Source organism: Schistocerca gregaria, chromosome 7 (assembly GCF_023897955.1).
Source record: "Schistocerca gregaria isolate iqSchGreg1 chromosome 7, iqSchGreg1.2, whole genome shotgun sequence".
Taxonomy (NCBI): Eukaryota; Metazoa; Arthropoda; class Insecta; order Orthoptera; family Acrididae; genus Schistocerca; species Schistocerca gregaria.
In genome coordinates, this window is record NC_064926.1 from 107252174 (window position 1) to 107272537 (window position 20364).

Below are 20364 nucleotides of genomic sequence, written 5' to 3' on the forward strand. Positions count from 1 at the left end.
TTTCATGTGAAATGTCAAATAGCTCAGGGTTACAGGCACGGCTGCACGCAGTAAATATAATTGTGTCCCTTTCTGCTTTGACACTGGAACAGATGTGTGACGATGGTTGTGGTCTGTCAGATGATAGTTAAATCGACAGCCTAGCCGCAAACCGGCGTTGATATACATCATTGGCGACATGGTGAAAATGTGTGCCCCGACTGAGACTCGATCCCCAGATCTCCTGCTTACATGGCAGACGCCTGATTGATAGAGCGTCTGCCATGTAAGCAGGAGATCTCGGGTTCAAGTCCCGGTCGGGCACACATTTTCACCATGTCCCCAATGATATATATCAAAGCCGGTTTGCAGATAGGCTGTCGAATTAATTATCTTTTCATTCTAGAGAAGCTGCACGGTCATCTATTCTTTCGGGAATAGATATTACCCTCATATATAGATCTGGCGCGTGTTTTTATTGAAATGTGGAAGGAGTTTGACACTATAACAGTACCGATACTCAGTCGTGAGTTTGCCGAGTGACATCAACAGTTACAGTGACCTGTAGAGTGCAGAGGGTGCTTCATTCACTGGAGGCGACCGTTTTCCTGCCCGTAACTTAACGTTGTCTTTCTTCACCTCAAATATTTACGATGATATCTGCAATTATTTTAATCCCATTACCTTACAGTCCTAATGAGACAGTGTACTTGTTTATATTGGACGACGTGCAGTAATTGACTTTAGTTTACATATGTTATATCCAACATTGTACGAAATTGTAATAAAAAGTATTGTTATAGGTTGCAAGAGTTGCTTTAATTTTCCAGACAATTTGAAAATAGTAGCTATGTACTCATCAGAGTTCAGAAGGCCGTTCTGACATAGTTTCAATTCAAAGACAGTAGTTTTAACAGCATACGAACATTCGTCAAATGTTCTGGTTTGTGAGGATGGAACTGTCTTGATCACAGTTCTTGAAACAGTGTTACGTAACAGACATGAAATACATCTGTCGAAGCAAAGCAACTTCTTCTGCAGTTTCCTTATAGAATACGCTAAGACGCCCGTGATCGAGTTCCAGAATTCCGAACTGCAGCTTGATGTCCTGTAACAGAAAAGACGAGAGTGTAATGATATGCAGCTATGGTTCATAAGACAAATAAAAAAATGTTGTGAAGATCATTTGCCCTGGTTTCCCGTTCTTACCTCCCACGGTCAGACCCTGCCGCTGACTCTCACCCCTAACTGGCACCGACCCGCCGCCCCCGCTCCCATTACCGGCTCGACGCCCACCCACGAAAACCCATTTCCGGCTCCCACCACCGACTTTCTATAGCCGCTTTGTACTTATTTTGAAGTCACTCTCCCTCAAGCAGAATAAGAACAGTTTGAACTCTTTAAGATGTGAGTGTGCGAAGCATCTAAAACGGCATGGAAAGCTTGATATAGTGTTTTCTGTGATTTAGTTTACTCTCAACAAATAAATGTATTAAATACATAATTTGCATCAAAGTCGGTTTAATCTCCGGCCTTCCTCTGTGGTTAGCAACATAAAACTAAATGTTATCATTTATTCACTCAAACGAGGAGACCACCCAGCAATTTTATTTTTTCAATATTTTTAAATTTATGGTAGATGAGCTTTAGAACTCAAATTAAATGTGCCAAAGCATTTCACAGCAGCTTTCGAACTTTCTCGAGAAAATAGATTTTTAAGATTTCCATGGTACTTAATTCACTAAAGTTAAGGTAATTTTCACAGTGTGCTGTGTAGTTAACTTGGTATCATCGGGGAATGATCGTCGAGTAATGTATGGATCGCTGGTTCGAATCTGATGTCTTTCCTTTTCTATTTTCCCGTTCAGTTCGAATACGTACATCACTTAGAAATAAAATTCTTTAAATATATGCTAATTAACACATATCTAATCACTATTTTTTATGAAAAATGCTTGTCTTCTTGTGTCTCATTACGTAAGGCACACAAAATTCCAATTTTCATATAAACTCTTAATTGTCATTATTTTACACAAGAAAGTTAATAAAATTCAAACGGTTTTAAATTAAACAGTCTCTCTTAACAGTCTTTTACGAACTATCGTTAATTAAGAATTTATATGTGCACTGTGTGTGATATGTAATTAGGAAGAAGAAGATGTGCATTTTTCATAAAGGGAATGATGATAAGGTATGTGTTAATTAGCACATATTTTATGAATTTTGTATTTAAATCATCTAGGTATCCGAACTGAGCGAAAACAATAAAACGAAAAAAGAGACTCCAGCGAGATTCGAACCAGCGATCGCTTCATTACTCAACTATCATTCTCCGACACTACCCAGTTCTTTTTTTCCAAACTTATATTGAACAAAATGCAGATTCCTTACATGATAATAGAATACACATACAAATATTGTAAATGATAGGGTACCACAACGCTACATATAAAAAGATACTGCAGTAGTTTTTCCAAAATAAAGATTTTTAATTTCCATTAAATTGTCTTGGCAACGCAGTTATTGTACCACTTCTTGTTGCACTTCTTGTATCTTCGTTTATTCTTTAAGATTCTTTGATGTTCCTTGATGAACTATATAGAGTGGTGGGCATTTCATTAATAGAACGTAGTAGGCACAAATTACGATGAGCCAAACGTAACTGTTGTTTTTCGCGCTTGGGAATAGTTTCCAATCCGGTTTTGTGATTTGTTGTACTGTTATGGCGTTCTCACTGGTTCTGTTGATAACTGCTAACTTTTTCCTGGTCCATATCCAACTCTGATTCTCGTAAAAATATGTGCCAAGGTTTCAATTAGTTGGCATTTCGTACAATCTGGTGAAAGTCTTCGCTTTATTTTATGTAGCCTTTGCTCGTAGGTACGACCTCGTGCCATACCACACTGCTCTAACTAGAGAATGTTTGAGAGTTGCGTGGAGATGCTCTGGGAGTCTGATATCAGGGTTCTGAGCGTCACGTACCTTAAATAAAACAATTACGAAAATCAGATTGCCAGGTGGGCAAAGAATTCAATGGAGCTGTCCACATACCGATTATAGATTTCAAAAAGACCTATGACGACAGATACTTCTTAACGTAGCGAGCGAATCTGAAATACCCAAAGTTAATCAGTTTAGTTAAAATGTGTATAAACGAAAAATATGTCATATAAAGACACCTGTAGGAGAAATTGAAAATTTTAATGTCTGCACTAGACTGAGACAAGGGAAAAGTATTTCACCTATTTTATTTAAGGGTGTTGCTACAGGACACCTACAGAGAATTTACTAACACTGATCCACAAGGGATCCAACTCGACTTGCCTAGGAAGATGATGTTGCTTTAATAAGTGGTTCCAGAATATAATTAATCAGAATGATGTAAAATTATTACAAATTCGCTGACAAAAAAGAATGAAGACGGATTAATTGGTCATAAGTAAGAAAATCCGAAGTGATGCATCTTTGACAGTAGATGGATTTCACGACAGCTGATCGCTTCACTTACTTATGGAATCTTTTTAATAAATACAACAGAATAGGTATAGATATAGACGCATGTTAGCATAAGCTAACAAAACGATTTTTAGTTGTATCAGCTTCTTAAAGAAAACAGCAGATACATACCTTCGAAAGTCGCATGCATTAGCCAACTATTACACTGGTAACATTAGGCCGAAAAGAAGCATTGGTATTTAGAAAGAAAGATGAAAAAGTGCTGTTAAATTTCTAAAGGAAAACTTTAAACAAAGTTTTTGGCTCTAGAATTGACGACAATTACAAGGAATTGAGGATCAAATAAAATGATGAACTACAGGAGTTGAACAAACACTGCAAAGTCGTCGAAGCACAAAGGAAGAACAGGCTGAGCTGCGCTCGTCACCTAAGAGATGGACCACACAGAATATCATTTTCTTTTTTTACACATCAGTCTTCTGACTGGTTTGATGCGTCCCGCCACGAATTCTTCTCTTGTGCCAACTACTTCATCTCGGAATAACACTTCCAACCTTCGTTCTCAATTATTTGATGGATGTATTCCAATCTCTGTCCTCCTCTACAGTTTTTGCCCTCTACAGCTCCCTCTAGTACTACTAAAGTTATTCCCTGATGTCGGAACTGGTGTCCTACCATTCTGTTCCTTCCTCTTGTCAGTGTTTCCCATATATTCCTTTACTCATCGATTCTGCGGAGAACCTCCTCATTTCTTAGTTTATCAGTCCACCTGATTTTCGACATTCGTCTGTAACACCACATCTCAAATGTTTCGATTGTCCATGTTTCACTGCCTTACAATTCGTTCTCCAAACGTACATTCTCCGAAATTTATTCCTCAAATTGAGGTCTACGTTTGATACTAGTAGATTTGTTTTGACCAGGAATGCCATTTTCACCAGCGCTAATCTGATTTGTACGTCCTCCTTGCTCCGTCGGTAATGGGTTATTTTCCTGCCTAAGTCACCACCAATCGTCGTGATAACTTTCTCACTGTTCTCATTTCTACTGCTTCTCATTACTTTTGTCTCTCTTCGATTTCTCTATCCACATCAGAATGTGTATGTCAAACTGCAGATCATGTAATTCTTCTTCACCTCCACTGATGACAGGAATTTCATCAGCGAATCTTATCATTTATATCCTTTACCTTGAATTTTGAGTCCATTCTTGAATCTTTTTTCTAAATTTCCGTCATTGCTTCTTTGAGGTGTAGGGCGAAAGACTTCATCCCCCTCTTACACTCTTTTTAATCCAAGAACATCTGATGGAATGTTATCTATCCCTTCTGCGTTTTAAGTCTGTCAGAGCTCTTTTAAGTTCTCATTCTAATACTGGGTCTCTCCTGTCTCTCCTATATAGACTCCTGTTCCTTCTTCCGTCACGCCTTCAGACAAGTCGTTCCCCTCACAGAGGCCTTCCGTGTATTCTTTCCACCTACCCGTCTCTCCTTTGCATTCAACAGTGATATTCCCATTGCTCTCTTACTTTAACCGCTCCTGCGTTTAATTTCAGCGAAAGTTGTTTTGACATTGCTATATACTGAGTCAGTTCTTCCGACAGTCATTTCAGTTTTCGATTTCTTCACATTTTTCATTTAGCTATTTCGTCATAGCTTCCTAACACTTCTTATCTATTTATTTCATACCTAAGATACTTGTATTTCTGTATTCCTCGGTTTCCTTGAACATTTTTATAGTTCCTTCTTTCATTTATCAACTGAAATATTTCTTCTGTTAACCATGGTTTCCTCACAGTTATCTTCTTTGTACCCATGTTTTTCTTTCCTACTTCTGTGGTTGCAGTTTTTAGAGGTGTCCATTCCCCTTCAACTGTAGTGCCCATTGAGCGGTTCCTTATCGAATTGTTTATAGCCTCAGATAACTTCAAGCATACTTCTTCATTCCTTAGTACTTCCGTATCCCTCTTCCTTGCGCATTAATTCATCCTGACTAGTCCCTTAAATTTCAGCCTACTCTTCATTCTTACTAAATTGTGATCTGAGTCTATATCTGCTGCTGGGTATACTTACAATCAAATATCTGATTTCGAATCTCTGCCTGACCATGATGTAATGCAACTGAAATCTCCCCATACCTCTCTGTCTCTTCCAAGTGTTGTGATTCTTGAACAGAGCATTAGCTATTACAGGCTCAATTTTTATACAGAACTCCCTCCTCTCTCATTCCTAGTACCAAGTCCATATTGTCCCCTAACTCTTTCTTCTACTCCTTCTATACAACCACATTCAAATCCCCTGTGACTATTCGATACTCATCACCCTTTGCGTACTCATTACCCTTCACTATCCTTCTCATATACTTTCCCTGTCTCTTCACATTCAGCTTGAGACTTTGGCATATATAGCTGATCTATCGTTGTCGGTGATGGTTTGCTGTCGATCCTTATAAGAACAACCCTTTCAGTGAACTGTCCACAGGAAAACACTCTCTGTCCTACCTTCCTATTCATAACGAATCGTAGTCTCGTTACTCTCGTTATATCATTTTCTACCGCTGTAGATATTACCCTATACACATCTGAGCAGAAATGCTTGTCTTTTTCCGGAACCTCATTGCATCTAGACTGAGAATTAACATTTCCCTTTTGAGATTTTCTAGCTTCCCTATTACGTTCAAAATTCTTATATTCCACGCCACAGTTCGTAGAATAGTGCCCTTTCGTTAATTATTCAATCTTTGTCACATGGTCACCTCCCCCTTGGCAGGCCCGTCCCGAAGAACCGAATGGGGAACTAGTCCGGAATCATTTGTCGATGGAGAGATGGTCACACCACATTTTAAATTACAGGCCACATGTCCTGCGCACAAACATTGTGTCTCCTCAATGAAGTGGTTTCTATTGCCTTCTGCATCCTCATGCCCTTGATCATCGCCGATTCTCTGTCTTTTAGGGGCAGTTTCCCAGAGGACATGTGAGTGCTCTGAATCTCTTTCCGCTCCTGCGCCATCTTTGACAAGGTCGTTCACTGAATGATGAGTGACTTCTTATGCCAGACGTCTTTTGCCGCCATTGTTGATGATTACCGTTAAAAATCTAATCGGTAGCGACGTTCGAATCTGGGATCGAACACGTTTTGATTACTAATTTAAGACGCTACCCCTAGATCGAAATGAGAGAAAGAGGGTAGAAAGGTGGCGAAACATCCGGGAGGTCGCAACTAAGATGAATGGATAAACAGTGCACTTGACAAGAAGAAATTGAAGACATTCCTACAGCAGGCGTACGGTGGTAAGACCCTTGCCCCATGAAAAGTTATAAAAGCTTTAGAACCTGAGGTGTTGAGTTAGCCTTCAACAGACGGTGAAATTTTCCCAAAATAAATTGTCGCTTACACATCTACAATTCCACAAATTTTGTACCTTCCATATCAAATGATGAAGTAATACAAATATTATCAAACGCTACTTTTTGTAAGCTGAAAATTGTACGCTTACCTTGTCGGCCCCGATTTCTGCCTCGCATTTCATTTGCTCGCTGGTGTGTTGTTCGTCCCTGCTGAGGAACTGATACCTTCCGATGACTTCTTGGAACAGACTTACTTTTCTGCTCATCCGGCCAGACGTAGCCTACAAAAACACAAAAAATCCATTACTCAGCTTCGAGGCATCAAAGACAGGCAATAGCAAAACACATTTGTTCAGGCGAACCCCACAGCACGCCAAGGATCTTTGCACAGTTACGAACCGTACATGACTAAACATCAGGCTTCATCTTAACAACCTACTAGACTTGGGAGTTCTACAGAATTTTCTTCCCTGCAATAAATTTTAATTAATTGGAGATACTTGAATTCGTATCTCACCCGCATAATAGAATCACGAAAGAAAGAGCAAGGCGTTTATGGCTGTCTCATTAATCACCGGCGGTCGCTGTGGGCTAGCGGTTCCAGGCGCTTCAGTCCGGAGCCGCGCTGCTGCTACGGTCGTAGGTTCGAATCCTGCCTCGGGCATGGATGTGCGCAATGTCCTTAGGTTAGTTAGGTATACGTAGTTCTAAGATCTAGGGGACTGATGACCTCAGATGTTAAGTACCATAGCGCCCAGAGCAATATGAACCATCTGAACTAATCACCCAGTTCAGGCGTCGATTTTGCATTTTAATTAACATTAATATTTTCTTGCGGCGGAATAACAGAAAATTTCAGTGACATTCATATTTTGTAAATCTGATAAGAACTTACAGAGAAAAAATACATTCTATGTAGGAATTTGAGTGTTGTTGTTGTGGCCGTGTGAATAACGTACAACTGGGTGTAAACATCGTATACCTCTTGCTTCGACGGCGTCGGTTAGCAAAGACAGTGACATTATTTTCCAGGCGGCCAATCATGCTAGCACAAAAATCTCCACATTAAATGTGATTTTACTCTGTAAATTCTTGTCAGATGTACTATCGTGGTGCCATAAAAATAACTCAGAAAAAAATCAAAGGCGAATCCAGTATGAACAACGAAGTTGAGGAATCGCTTTGATCTTAGTTTCGAGAGCCTGTGATGAATATATATAAAGCCAAAGGTGAAGTAACGAGTTGTTTTCTGGCAAAGATAATCCCATCAGTCACACCCTTCTGTTCATCATTTCGCCCTCGCCGAGAATCCTGCATCAAGAGGTTCGAAGCAGACAAGAGGAATTTGCGCAAGCAGCCAGGGGGCGATCCTGTATCTGCAGTGCCATAATCAGCACTACACATTATAGAACTAATGTACGTAACTCAAAAATCTGCATAGTGATCATAAATGTATTGACACTGAAGGTCTGTTGATATTAGTACCAGGATACGTGTACATCATCATTTAAGACTGATTATGGCTTTCAGCGTTCAGTCTGGAGCATAGCCCCCTTATAAAATTCCTCCAAGATCCCCTACTCAGTGTTAACATTGGTGCCTCTTCTGATGTTAAACCTATTATTTCAAAAGCATCCTTGGTCTGCCCCGACTCGTCCTACCCTCTACTGCTGAACCCATGAGTCTCTTGGGTAACCTTGCTTCTCCCATGCGAGTAACATGAGCCCACCATATAAGCCTGTTCTCCCTGACTGCTACATCTATAGAGTTCATTCCCAGTTTTTCTTTGATTTTCTCATTGTGGACACCCTCCTGCCATTGTTCCCATCTACTAGTACCTGCAATCATCCTAGCTGCGTTCATATCCGTAACCTCAACCTTGTTGATAAGGTAACCTGAATCCACCCAGCTTTCGCTCCCATACAACAAAGTTGGTCTAAAGATTGAACGGTGCACAGATAACTTAGTCTTTATACCTACTCCTTTCTTTCAGAAGAGAGTAGATCGTAGCTGAGCGCTCACTGCATTAGCTTTGCTACACCTCGCTTCCAGTTCTTTCCCTATGTTGCCATCCTGTGAAAATATGCATCCTAAGTACGTGAAACCGTCCACCTGTTCTAACTTTGTTCCTCCTATTTGGCACTCAATCCGTTTATATCTCTTTCCCACTGACATTACTTTCGTTTTGGAGATGCTAATCTTCATACGACAGTCCTTACATTTCTGATCTAGCTCTGAAATATTACTTTGCAAACTTTCAATCGAATCTGCCATCACAACTGAGTCATCCGCATATGCAAGACTGCTTATTTTGTGTTCACATATCTTAATATCACCCAGCCAGTCTATTGTTTTCAACATATGATCCATAAATAATATAAACAACAGTGGAGACAAGTTGCAGCCTTGTCTTACCCCTGAAACTACTCTGAACCATGAACTCAATTTACCGTCAACTCTAACTGCTGCCTGACTATCCATGTAAAGACCTTTAATTGCTTGCAAAAGTTTGCCTCCTATTCCATAATCTCGTAGAACAGACAATAACTTCCTCCTAGGAACCCGGCCAGATGCCTTTTCTAGATCTATAAAGCATAGATACAATTCTCTGTTCCACTCATAACACTTCTCCATTATTTGCCGTAAGCTAAAGATCTGGTCCTGGCAACCTCTAAGAGGTCTAAACCCACACTGACTTTCATCCAATTGGTCCTCAACTAATACTCGCACTTTCCTTTCAACAATACCCGAGAAGATTTTACCCACAACACTGATTAAAGAGATACCTCTGTAGTTGTTACAATCTTTTCTGTTTTCATGTTTAAATATTGGTGTGATTACTGTTTTTGACCAGTCTGATGGATATGTGTACAGATTTAAAAATTACCTTCGAGTTTCTTTCAGTTACTCTTTCCAGTCCATTTCTTTTACTTATTCAAACAGCAATTATTAATCAGTTTGCATTATTTGCTCGTCCGTCTATACGCAACGATTCAAGCCACCGGTCACTATTAGTTTAGGTGAGTGAAAATGAGTCAAAAATCATTTGAGTTCGAAAAATGATGCCTCTCACCTTGTACAGATTAATAATGTTGCTGACACACAAATTGATTCTCACGTGAGTATCTTCGCAGCGAAGAATGCAGTGACGCATATTTATGGAACGTAGCTGAATTTCTGAGTCCATTATTAAATCTCCAAATAATCTTCTGTACCGCATAATATTGGTCAACACGATTCTAAGCCACGTCATTTTTCTAAATAGTAAGATCAATAGACCAAAAGAAATGTGAAAATCTCAATACATTTGCATTCAGACTACTTGGAACTACGTTCCATAACGTCACTATTAAACTCAGTAGACTGTGTTTTAAAGTTTCACTATTTACTAAATCTCGAAACCGCAATCTCAAAAAATATTTTTAATTCTCATGTGCGGAATGTCTACATTTAATACTTAAATAAGTAGACACTTTCACCAGAGTAAGGCAGAACCTGCAACTGCAATCCTGTCGATGACGCAGTAGAGGAGGATTTCCACAGATTGGTACAAAGCTGAAGTTTACAATGCTGTAAAAAGTTACAAAAATACAACTAACAAGACAAACTTGCTGCAAGTACTAATATAGGTAATTTTGTAAGAACCACATAGCATTGTTAGTATTTGTAAGCATATGCTGTATGGGAAAGCGGTTATGTTCCTTTGTGGTCAGGAGAATCAGTTGCTTCTGATTTCGTATTATACTATTAATGTAACTGTTTTGGCTATTTGGCAAACGTGATTTCCTAAAACAGACAACTGTCAACATTTATTTATATAGTTCAAGGTGTTTCTACTACAAAATAAGCATGTTGTAACAGAATATACTAGCAAATATGGGAAAGTAAAATTAATAAAAACTCAGTCAAATTACAAAAGAATACATGTTTGGCAGCAGTTTTTCTTCTTTTCTAGCGATTCTTAAATTCTCTGTTACTGGCATTAAATGATAGATGGAACATATTTTTTGCGAGAAGGGTCAGCTCATAAACTATATAAGAAACATGTCACTCATTGAAACTACCTTTTTAGCATGAAAAAGATCTACAAATGCAACAAGTAGGTAGGTATCACTCTTGTGCTGTTTTTACAATACGATCTTATGCTGATATTAGCACGTAACAAACGATACTGGTCTGCTCCCTGAGCCTAACAAAGATATTCTAATCCTAGACGTGATACAAATAGACTATGTGACCTCAAAAAGGAAGATACAAACCTGGAAACACAAACTTCAAATGGAAAATATAGGTTATTGGGTTTATGGCTTGGTTTATTCATACACAGTAGACATTCAAAAAACACAATCTCAACGCAATCAATATGACGAAAAGTCACGCTAAGTTACAATCCTATACAAGATAAAATCTGAGTTATTTATGCTTATTTTGAGCACCAACTCTGAACAATTCCAACTCAATCACTATATTTCATCAATATTTTCTTCGGGACAAAATTTTGGACTGTAAAACTATCAATACGAAGTACAGTTATGAAATTTTGGTGTGAACAGACAGAAGAAATTCTAATAATTGAAAAAATAATTGAAAATAATTGAAAAAAATAGTTGAAAAAAAACCACAACTGTTGATGAAGAAGTGCATGATCTCATAAGTAAATGACTAGAATATCGAATATGCCGAAATATACACTGCCTGACAAAAAAAAGTGAAGCACCCAGAATACTTGGTCAGCTGTCAACGTAGCTTCATACACATACACACCATCGCATCGGCTGGTATTTAAATGATTGGAGCTGAAATTATCCGTGACAGAAAGCCCACCACAGGGCATTAGTGATGCTCGTATTTAGTGTTACCGTTCCTCTTAGGATATAAAAGGCCCGTGAGCAGCCTCAGATGTTGAATGACCAATGTGAGGGACACATAGGTGCTGCGTAGTTGTGTGAGACAGCGTCATCAGCACCTGACAGAAACTCAGTGTGGATTTGCAATTGGCCAGCTGGTCGAATGCAGATTTGTGGGGGATTCGGATGCGACAGTGGCCCGGCGTTGCATTTTATGGGAGCGTGAGGGCAGGCAGACTTGTCAGGTTTCGGGTCGACCACGTCTGACTACTATAAGCGAGGATTCCCACATTCTGCACCAAGCACGTTGGAACCCCTTCAGACAGCGCCTGCCATTCGAGAACAAGTAGTGGATTCCTTGTAACAGTCCTTGACGTCCTGCACCATTGGCCACAGAGTAGCAGCAGATGGCTAGAGAATTACCGTCTCATGCGCAGGTTGCCATTAACAATGGCAGAGTGGTGACGCTACTGGGCAACATGGACTGCTGGTTAATGGCATGGTACTGTGTCCAGTGGTCAACAGCAATGGTGCACTAACCTGGATAACCACCATAGGCGACTATTGCTGCAATCTGGGCAGAAGTCCAATTTATGCAGTGTTTCAGAGAGGCCTACCATCATGATGCGGGGAGCCATTGAATAGACTATCCCGACTGGTAGTACGCACAGACATCCTGCGCCCTCGTGTGTGTGTTACCTCTCACGCCACATTATCGTTGCGCAGCTCTTCAGCAGGACAGGGCTCATCTACACATGACTCTTGTCTCTATGAACTATCCACGTTTCCAACGGAACGTGTGTGGGACCAGCTCGGACGTGACGGCGTCCCTATACCATTATCCAGAATATAAAAGACCAGTCTCGAAAGTTGTGGACCAGCTTACCTCGGAAGAAAGAAGTGCTGTAAAAATCCGAAAGCAAAACACTAAACAAAATTTTTCTTCACAGTAACATATTCTCTGTCCTACCTTCCTACTCATAATGAATCCTGTGCCACCATATTATACTACTGTTGATATTACCCTATACTCATCTGGACAGAAATCCTTGTCTTCTTTCCATTGCACCTCCACTATATCTAGCTTGAGCCTGTACATTTCCCTTTCCAGATTTTCTAGTTTCCCTACGACGATCAAGCTTCCGACATTCCACGCCCCGACTCATAGCATGTTATCGTATCGTTGGTTATTCAATCTGTTTCTCGTGGTTACCTCCCCCTTTGGAGTCCCCTCGAAAAACCCCTTCCCAAGCGAATCTGTGCATGCATCTAGACCAGATGAGGTGTAACGCCATAGTGATAAGTGGGCTCTTTCTAAATCTGACTCGATTTTGTAACCATTAAAATAATATCATCTACTCTCGAAGCTTCACTTCGTTTCCTCTGTCCTTTCTCGGTGTTCCACATTTTTTTCTTCTTCAGGTAATGTATTTCATGAGGGTCACAAGATGTGAAACAGTATAAAATGAAGAAAGATTTTATTTCACATAAAATCGGCGACGAGGTCCTTGCAGTTTCAAGCCAAGTGACGTTTACTGGAAGTGGACATGACCAGCACGCATGTGCAGGCAGAAGGCAGGACTGCGTGCTGCGTTAATCGTCCAACTGCCCCTCCACTGAAAAGACTGGAGGTTATCCAAGGATGTGTTTTGAGTATTTTGGTACAAGGGACCAGTGGTCACCGGTGGCACGTTAAAAAAACATTGTATTCGTTTCGTTTGATTCCTTATCCCCATTTCTCTTTGTATCTTTATTGCACTGAAAATATCTGCACAACGTTGCAAACGTCGACTGTATATAGTAACACACAGCAGTATGGAAAGTGACGACCACCACATCAGAGTATTTTCACGCCATTGCAATACTCTGTCTGTTTGTTTCCATGATTGCAAGTTACTCGTTTATCACTATTTTAAAATTATTTTCACATAAGTAAAGATAATTGAGGTAGCAAATCGAATAAATTATAACCAAATCGCTGCTCTGTAAGGAACCACCTGAGGCGAGGAGTCTCTTATGCCAAAATAGAAAAAAGAAACATAACATGACACAGATGCCAATGTTTATAACAGCAATGAAAATATAAAATATTTTACTACATTAATTACAATAATAATGTAAATAGTAGGTCAGTGAGACTTTTGGATTTAAAGGCATATGACTGAGAGGCCCATCCGATGATTTAAAGGGATGTGTTTTAAAGGGACCCATAGTAATATGGGTTCGGGATGTGTAGAGCTGTTTATGTCAAGGTCGCTGAGATGGATTTGAAGGGATGCTTATATCAAGGTCGCTGAGCCGCATTGTGGGTTCTGGATTTGAGGGGCTGCTTACGAGACTTCCGGGAACCCCCTCCTCCAGCGCATCGCTGCCAGTCATGCGATGTGGCCGGTGACGTGCCTCCACCACTGCCGCAGCTGCATCTCGGGCAGTCGTGTTTGAAGGTCACTGGACCACAGTACCGATACTGGTACCAAGTGGTGAGGATACCCACCACTGCGAGAGTTGCAGCCTTCCAGAGCCAGTACGAGACAAGGTCCTCCCCTCCCCCAAAGCCCCTATTATTACTTACTATGGTTGTGTTATTCTCGGTCCAGACTTTGTAGTGGGAGGATATAACAGGGTTATCCTACTTAGTAAACGGGGGCAAAAAAATACAACGTAACGCACTTGATCATACAGTGTGTGACTTAACTGCACTACTTGCCATTAAAATTGCTACACCACCAATATGACGTGCTACAGATGCGAAATTTAACCGACAGGAAGAGGATGCTGTCATATGCAAATGATTAGCTTTTCAAAGCATTCACACAAGTTTGGCGCCGGTGGCGACACCTACAACGTACTCACGTGAGGAAAGTTTCCAACCGATTTCTCATACACAAACAGCAGTTGACTGGCTTTTGCTGGTGAAGCGTTGTTGCGATGCTTCGTGTAAGGAGGAGAAATGCGTACCATCACGTTCCGACTTTGATAAACATCGGATTGTAGCCTATCGCGATTGCAGTTTATCGTATCGCGACATTGCTGCTCGCGTTGTTCGAGATCCAATGACTGTTGGCAGAATATGGAATCGCTGGGTTCAGGAGGGTAATACGGAACGCCGTGCTGGATCCCAACAGCCTCGTATCACTAGCAGTCGAGATGACAGGCATCTTATCCGCATGAATGTAACGGATCGTGCAGCCACGTCTGGATCCCTGAGTCAACAGATGGGGACGTTTGCAAGACAACAACCATCTGCACGAACAGTACGACGACGTTTGCAGCAGCATGGACTATCAGTTCGGAGTCCATGGCTGCGGTTACCCTTGACGTTGCATCACAGACAGGAGCGGCTGTGATGGTGTACTCAACGAAGAACCCGGCAAGAATAGCAAAACGTCATTTTTTTTTTGGCTGAATCTAGGTTCTGTTTACAGCTTCATGATGGTCGCATCCGTGTTTGGCGACATCACGGCGAACGCACATTGGAAGGGTGTATTCGTTATCGCCATACTGACGTATCGCTAAGCGTGATGGTATGGGGTGCCATTGGTTACACGTCTCGGTCACCTCTTGCTCGCATCGACGGCACTTGGAACAGTGGACGTTACATTTCAGATGTGTTACGGCCCGTAGCTCTACTCTTCTTTCGATTCCTGTGAAACCCTACATTTCAACAGGATAATACACGACCGCATGCTGCAGGTCCTGTACAGGCCTTTCTGGATACAGAAAATGTTCGACTGCTGCCCTGGCCAGCACATTCTCCAGATCTCTTAGCAACTGAAAACGTCTGGTCAATGGTAGTAGAGGAACTGGTTCGTTACAATACGCCAGTCACTACTCTTGATGAACTGTGGTTTCGTGTTGAAGATGCATGGGCAGCTGTATCTGTACACACCATCCAAGCACTGTTTGACTCAATGCCCAGGCGTATCAAGGCCGTTATTACGGCCAGAGGTGGTTGTTCTGGGTACTGGTTTCTCAGGATTTATGCACCCAAATTGCGTGAAAATGGAATCACATGTCAGTTCTAGTATAATATATTTGTCCAATGAATACCCGTTTATCATATGCATTTCTTCTTGGTGTAGCAGTTTCAATGGCCAGTAGTGTACTATACAATAGTTGGCATTACGAGATATACTGTAAGCATTCCCAGCTGTCGTTCCTGTTTCCTATAATTATACCTATTTCTACAAATGCCCATTCTTCCAGTGCGACATATGATGTAAATATACGATCAAATGTTTCATCACTGCTGCAGAACATTACTTTAACAAAACACACCGATGTACAAGTTGGGCGGTATGGTATTTAAACAAATACAGCTATGTTCCGAGAAAACAATATACATATCGTGTATTATTAATGTGTGACGTCTCTATAAGACTGCACCTAGTAGATCAAAAAAAAAAAAAAAAGACACACACACACAGACAAATATGACATCGGTAAATGTTCACTGCGAGCAATCACCGCAACCATAGGAGACGAATGAACTTTTATTTAAAAATGCTGGGAGGAGACCGGAGGCGACCACTGCTGCAGTCGCCGCTGCCGCAACCCGAGGATCGGTGCCCGATCGCCCAGGACTCAACGCCCAACACCCTGCCGACGCTCGTCATTTCTGTTCTCCAGCCGTTGGCCACAACCTACCACAATGCAGACGGCACCGCCCGCGCGGTGTCAACAGCGAGGCAGCTGTCGACTCAGCATGCTGATCTGGCGGTGCCGAGTGTGAAAACAGCCAGGCCACCATCGACGCTTCTGCCCGTTATGCAGAGAGAGCGCCTCCCATACACCCTACATCTCCGGTGGCGGGGGGACGACACCACACCACGGTCTGTGTTCTGGTCCCGATAACGATACAGTAACGTCCTCCTGGGCCAGCATGAAACAGGTTCCCTACCCTCCGCCTTTTACACCCACAGTCTCGTCATTCTTGTTCCAGACTCCACAGTTGTCTTAAAACAATTACGGCTCACATCCAGCATTGACAGAAACAGCATGGCTCTCATGAAGTAGCCTTCAGGTTTTCAGTACACACTGATGAGTCACAAAACATTTTGACCACCTGCTTAATAGCTCCTTTGTCGGTTTTGGAACGAAATACCTTACTGATTCTGCGCATCAGGAATCCGACAGATTGTTGGTACGCATGTGCAGGTATGTGGCATTACGTGTCTACATACAGGCCATGTAATTCGAGGAAATAACGGGCCGCTGATTTGCGTAAGCGATGAAGGCGCCCGGCAGCGGCATAGAGGGGTTTCATAGCATTTACATCATGTGAATTTGGTCGCCGAGACATCAACGTGAATTCACTATAATGCTTCTCGAACCATTACCGTACAGTTTGTAATTTTTCCTCCTATCTATGTAATTATGTAGTTCTCAATTCGTTCGAGCAATCAATCATTCATAATAGGAAACACAAACTCAGTCACTCAAAATGATTCAGAAATTTTACTTGTTAGAATGAACTCAGGCGATGATTTTTCTTCTCTGCAGGCTCGTGCTTTGCTGCAATCTGTTAATATGTACAACTAAAATGCCTCGTATTTTTGGGAGCGTTGTATAATCAGTTGAGAAACCTCAGATCAAGTGGATATTTGGCTTTGATGAAGTTTAACCTTCCGAAGAAGTAATGGAGCTCTTGGATTATTAAATGCAGGTTCGTATCCAGTATTTCGGAAGTTCCCTTCTGATTAACAACTAAGCAATATATCGATGAATATCATTAATTTTCAAATGTCAAATAATGTAAATTGTTACCTTTTGTATGAAGGAGCAATATATATATATATATATATATATATATATATATACTGCTAATCAAACCGGAATAATCGTACGTGTCCCAATAAAAACAGAATAACGGATTTCAGGCTGATAACGTTGTTACTTAAAGACTCGAAAACATACCTCGTGACACAGCAGTAAGATTACAATGAACCGTTCCAAACCTCTTCGGACCGAAAAAGAGGCGTAACGTACCCAACAAAAGTATCTTAGTTGTAATTTTTTCCTTAAGAGAGACACGGCCGTCTTATGACAGCGCCAGACATAAACGTAGGGCTCCTGAACGTAGCTTTAGAGAAAACCTTCCATAAAGTCAGACATCAGTGCCTGAGGAGTGCTTCATCATTTCAGATTTTCACAAGGAACAGCAGGTTTATTACTAACAAAGAAATTCCAAATTTGTTCCGCCAAAGAAGTGGTAGAAAAATTAGCAAGTGCTTCGATTGCGAATAGTACAAGGATACTGAATATCCTTCAACGGACCGAACGCGTCAACACATTGACTCCAAAATGTTGTATTTTACACAAATCATACCACTGACAGAAAATATATAGCTGTGATAAAAAAAAATCAGCGGTGGAGTCGCTGCTGTATTACTAGTTATTCTACCCATTCTACTGTCCCTGTGAACACTATGTCGCACTACGCTAATTTTGGGGCGCTCTGTCCAAAGTGCACGTAAAATCCCGCTTTAAAAATGATTTTGTTTGTAACGGGAACCAGAACAAAGCTTTCCGTTGACAATGAAAGATGTGATGAGCAGGGCTTTTTTCAATTGTTTGGGCTGATTCCAGCTACACATTCAAAAATCTATATTTCAAATACCTCTAAAACAACGGAGAAAATAGGGTGACGACTCTTAGGCGGAACACCTCATACATAATCTCAAAGCTTCTGTACCAGTGATAGACTTCTATACGACTTCTTATAGTACTTTGGAACGAGTACTTAAGGTCGACTTCGGTTTATTGAGATAATAGTAGGAAAGTGTAACCCATCTGTTTGGAAGACATACTCCTTGAGTACTGCTCGTGTAATTGGAACCGCCACTGGATTGGTTTAAAGGAAGACAACGAAGCAATTCGGAGGATTTACTGCCGGTAGTTTGGATCAAGAAGCGAATATTACGGAAATGTTCCATAAACTGAAATGGGCATCCCGGGAAAGAAGAAGACGTTATTCTCCGGGAACACTATTGAGGCAGTTGAGAGAATTGGCATTTGCAACAGGCTGCACAACGATCTTAGTGCTACCAACGTATACCTCGCTTAATGGCCGCGAGGACTATATAAGAAGAATCAGCGCTCATACATAAGCATACAGTTGTTTTTCCCCCTTTCATTTTTTCAAACTTCTGACTGGTTTGTTGCGACCCGCCACGAATTCCTCACCTGTACCAAATTTTTCGTCTCAGAGTAGCACCGGCAATCTACTACCTCAGCCGGCCGCGGTGGTCTCGCGCTTCTAGGCGCTCAGTCCGGAACCGTGCGACTGCTACGCTCGCAGGTTCGAATCCTGCCTCGGGCATGAATGTGTGTGATGTCCTTAGGTTGGTTAGGTTTAATTAGTTCTAAGTTCTAGGCGACTGATGACCACAGATGTTAAGTCGCATAGTGCTCAGAGCCATTTGAACCATTTTACTACCTCAATTATTTGCTGGACGAGTTTCGACCTCTGTTTTCCCCTACAGTTTTTGTCCACTACAGCTCCCTGTGATACCATGGAAGTTACTCCCTGATGTACTGACAGATGTCCTATCTTCCCGTTCCTCCTTCTTGTCAGTGTTTTCCATACATTCCTTTCCTCGCCAATTCTGTGGAGGACCTCCTCATCCTCATTCCTTAGCCTATCAGTCCATCTTACTTTTTAACATGAGTCTGTAGCTCCACATCTCAAATGCTCCGTTTCTCTTCTGTTTCGATTTTCCCACACTCCGTGTTTTACTAGCATACGATGCTGTGCTCAAAACTTATATTCTCGGAGATTTGTTCCTCAAATTAACGTCTATGTTTCATACTAGTAGACTTGTCTTGGGAAAGGAACACCATTTTTCCCATTGCTAGTTTGCTTTTTATGTTCTTGTTCGATCCATCATAGATTATTTGGATATCTATGTAGCAGAATTCCTTAACTTCGTGAGTTTCTCGCTGTTCTCATTTCTGATACTTCTCACTACTTTTACATTTTCGAGCAACTCTCAACCCATATTCTCAATTCATCTGACTGTTCATTCCATCGTATAATTCTTCGCTTTTACTGAGGATAGCAATGTCATCAGCGTATCTTGTCTCTGATATCCTGTCACCTTGAGTTTCAATTCCACTCTTTTATTTTCGTCATTACTTCTTGCATGTTTGGACTGAACAGCAGGGACGAAGGACTACATCCCTGTCTTACGCCCCTTTTTAATCCGAGCACTTCGTTTTTTGTCTATCAGTCTTGGTTCTTGTACATATTGTATATTACCCGTCTTTATCTATAGCTTACTCTTATTTCAGAATTTTAAATAATTTGCATGATTCTACGCTGTGGAACGCTTTTTCCAGGTCTCTCTTCCGAAAGTCTGAAGGTAACACCAACATGAATAGTCGTGTTTCCACTTCTCCCAATGATTTCACAAATTACGATTGAATATTATCTCTTCCTTCTGCCTTATTTGATCTAAGGTTATTCAAATCTCTTTTTAAATTCTACTACCCTGTCTCCTGCCTAATGACTCCTGTTTCTTCTTCTGTCACGTCATCAGACAGGTTTTCCCCCACACAGAGGCCTTCAGTGTTCTCTTTCCATCTATCTGCTGTCTCCTCTTCATTTAACAATGGAATTCCGATTGCAGTCTTAATGTTACCCCCTTGTTTTTTATTTGACCGAAAGTTGTTTTGACTTTTCTATATGCTGAGACAATCCTATCAACAATCATTTCATTTTCGATGTATTCAC

The 20364-nt window shown here is 41.0% G+C and overlaps 1 protein-coding gene across 1 annotated transcript in view; it reads right to left on the bottom strand.

Annotated features, from left to right (window-relative positions):
- Positions 1-773: 773 nt before the first annotated feature.
- LOC126281510 (myrosinase 1-like) overlaps positions 774-20364 on the bottom strand; it is a 180605-nt gene continuing 161014 nt past the window's right edge. The window contains exons 13-14 of the mRNA XM_049980533.1: positions 6933-7064; positions 774-1087 (exon numbers count right to left, since the gene is read on the bottom strand). Coding sequence (XP_049836490.1) covers positions 1038-1087; positions 6933-7064 — 182 coding nt within the window. The 3' untranslated portion in view covers positions 774-1037. The remainder of the gene's footprint in view (positions 1088-6932; positions 7065-20364) is intronic.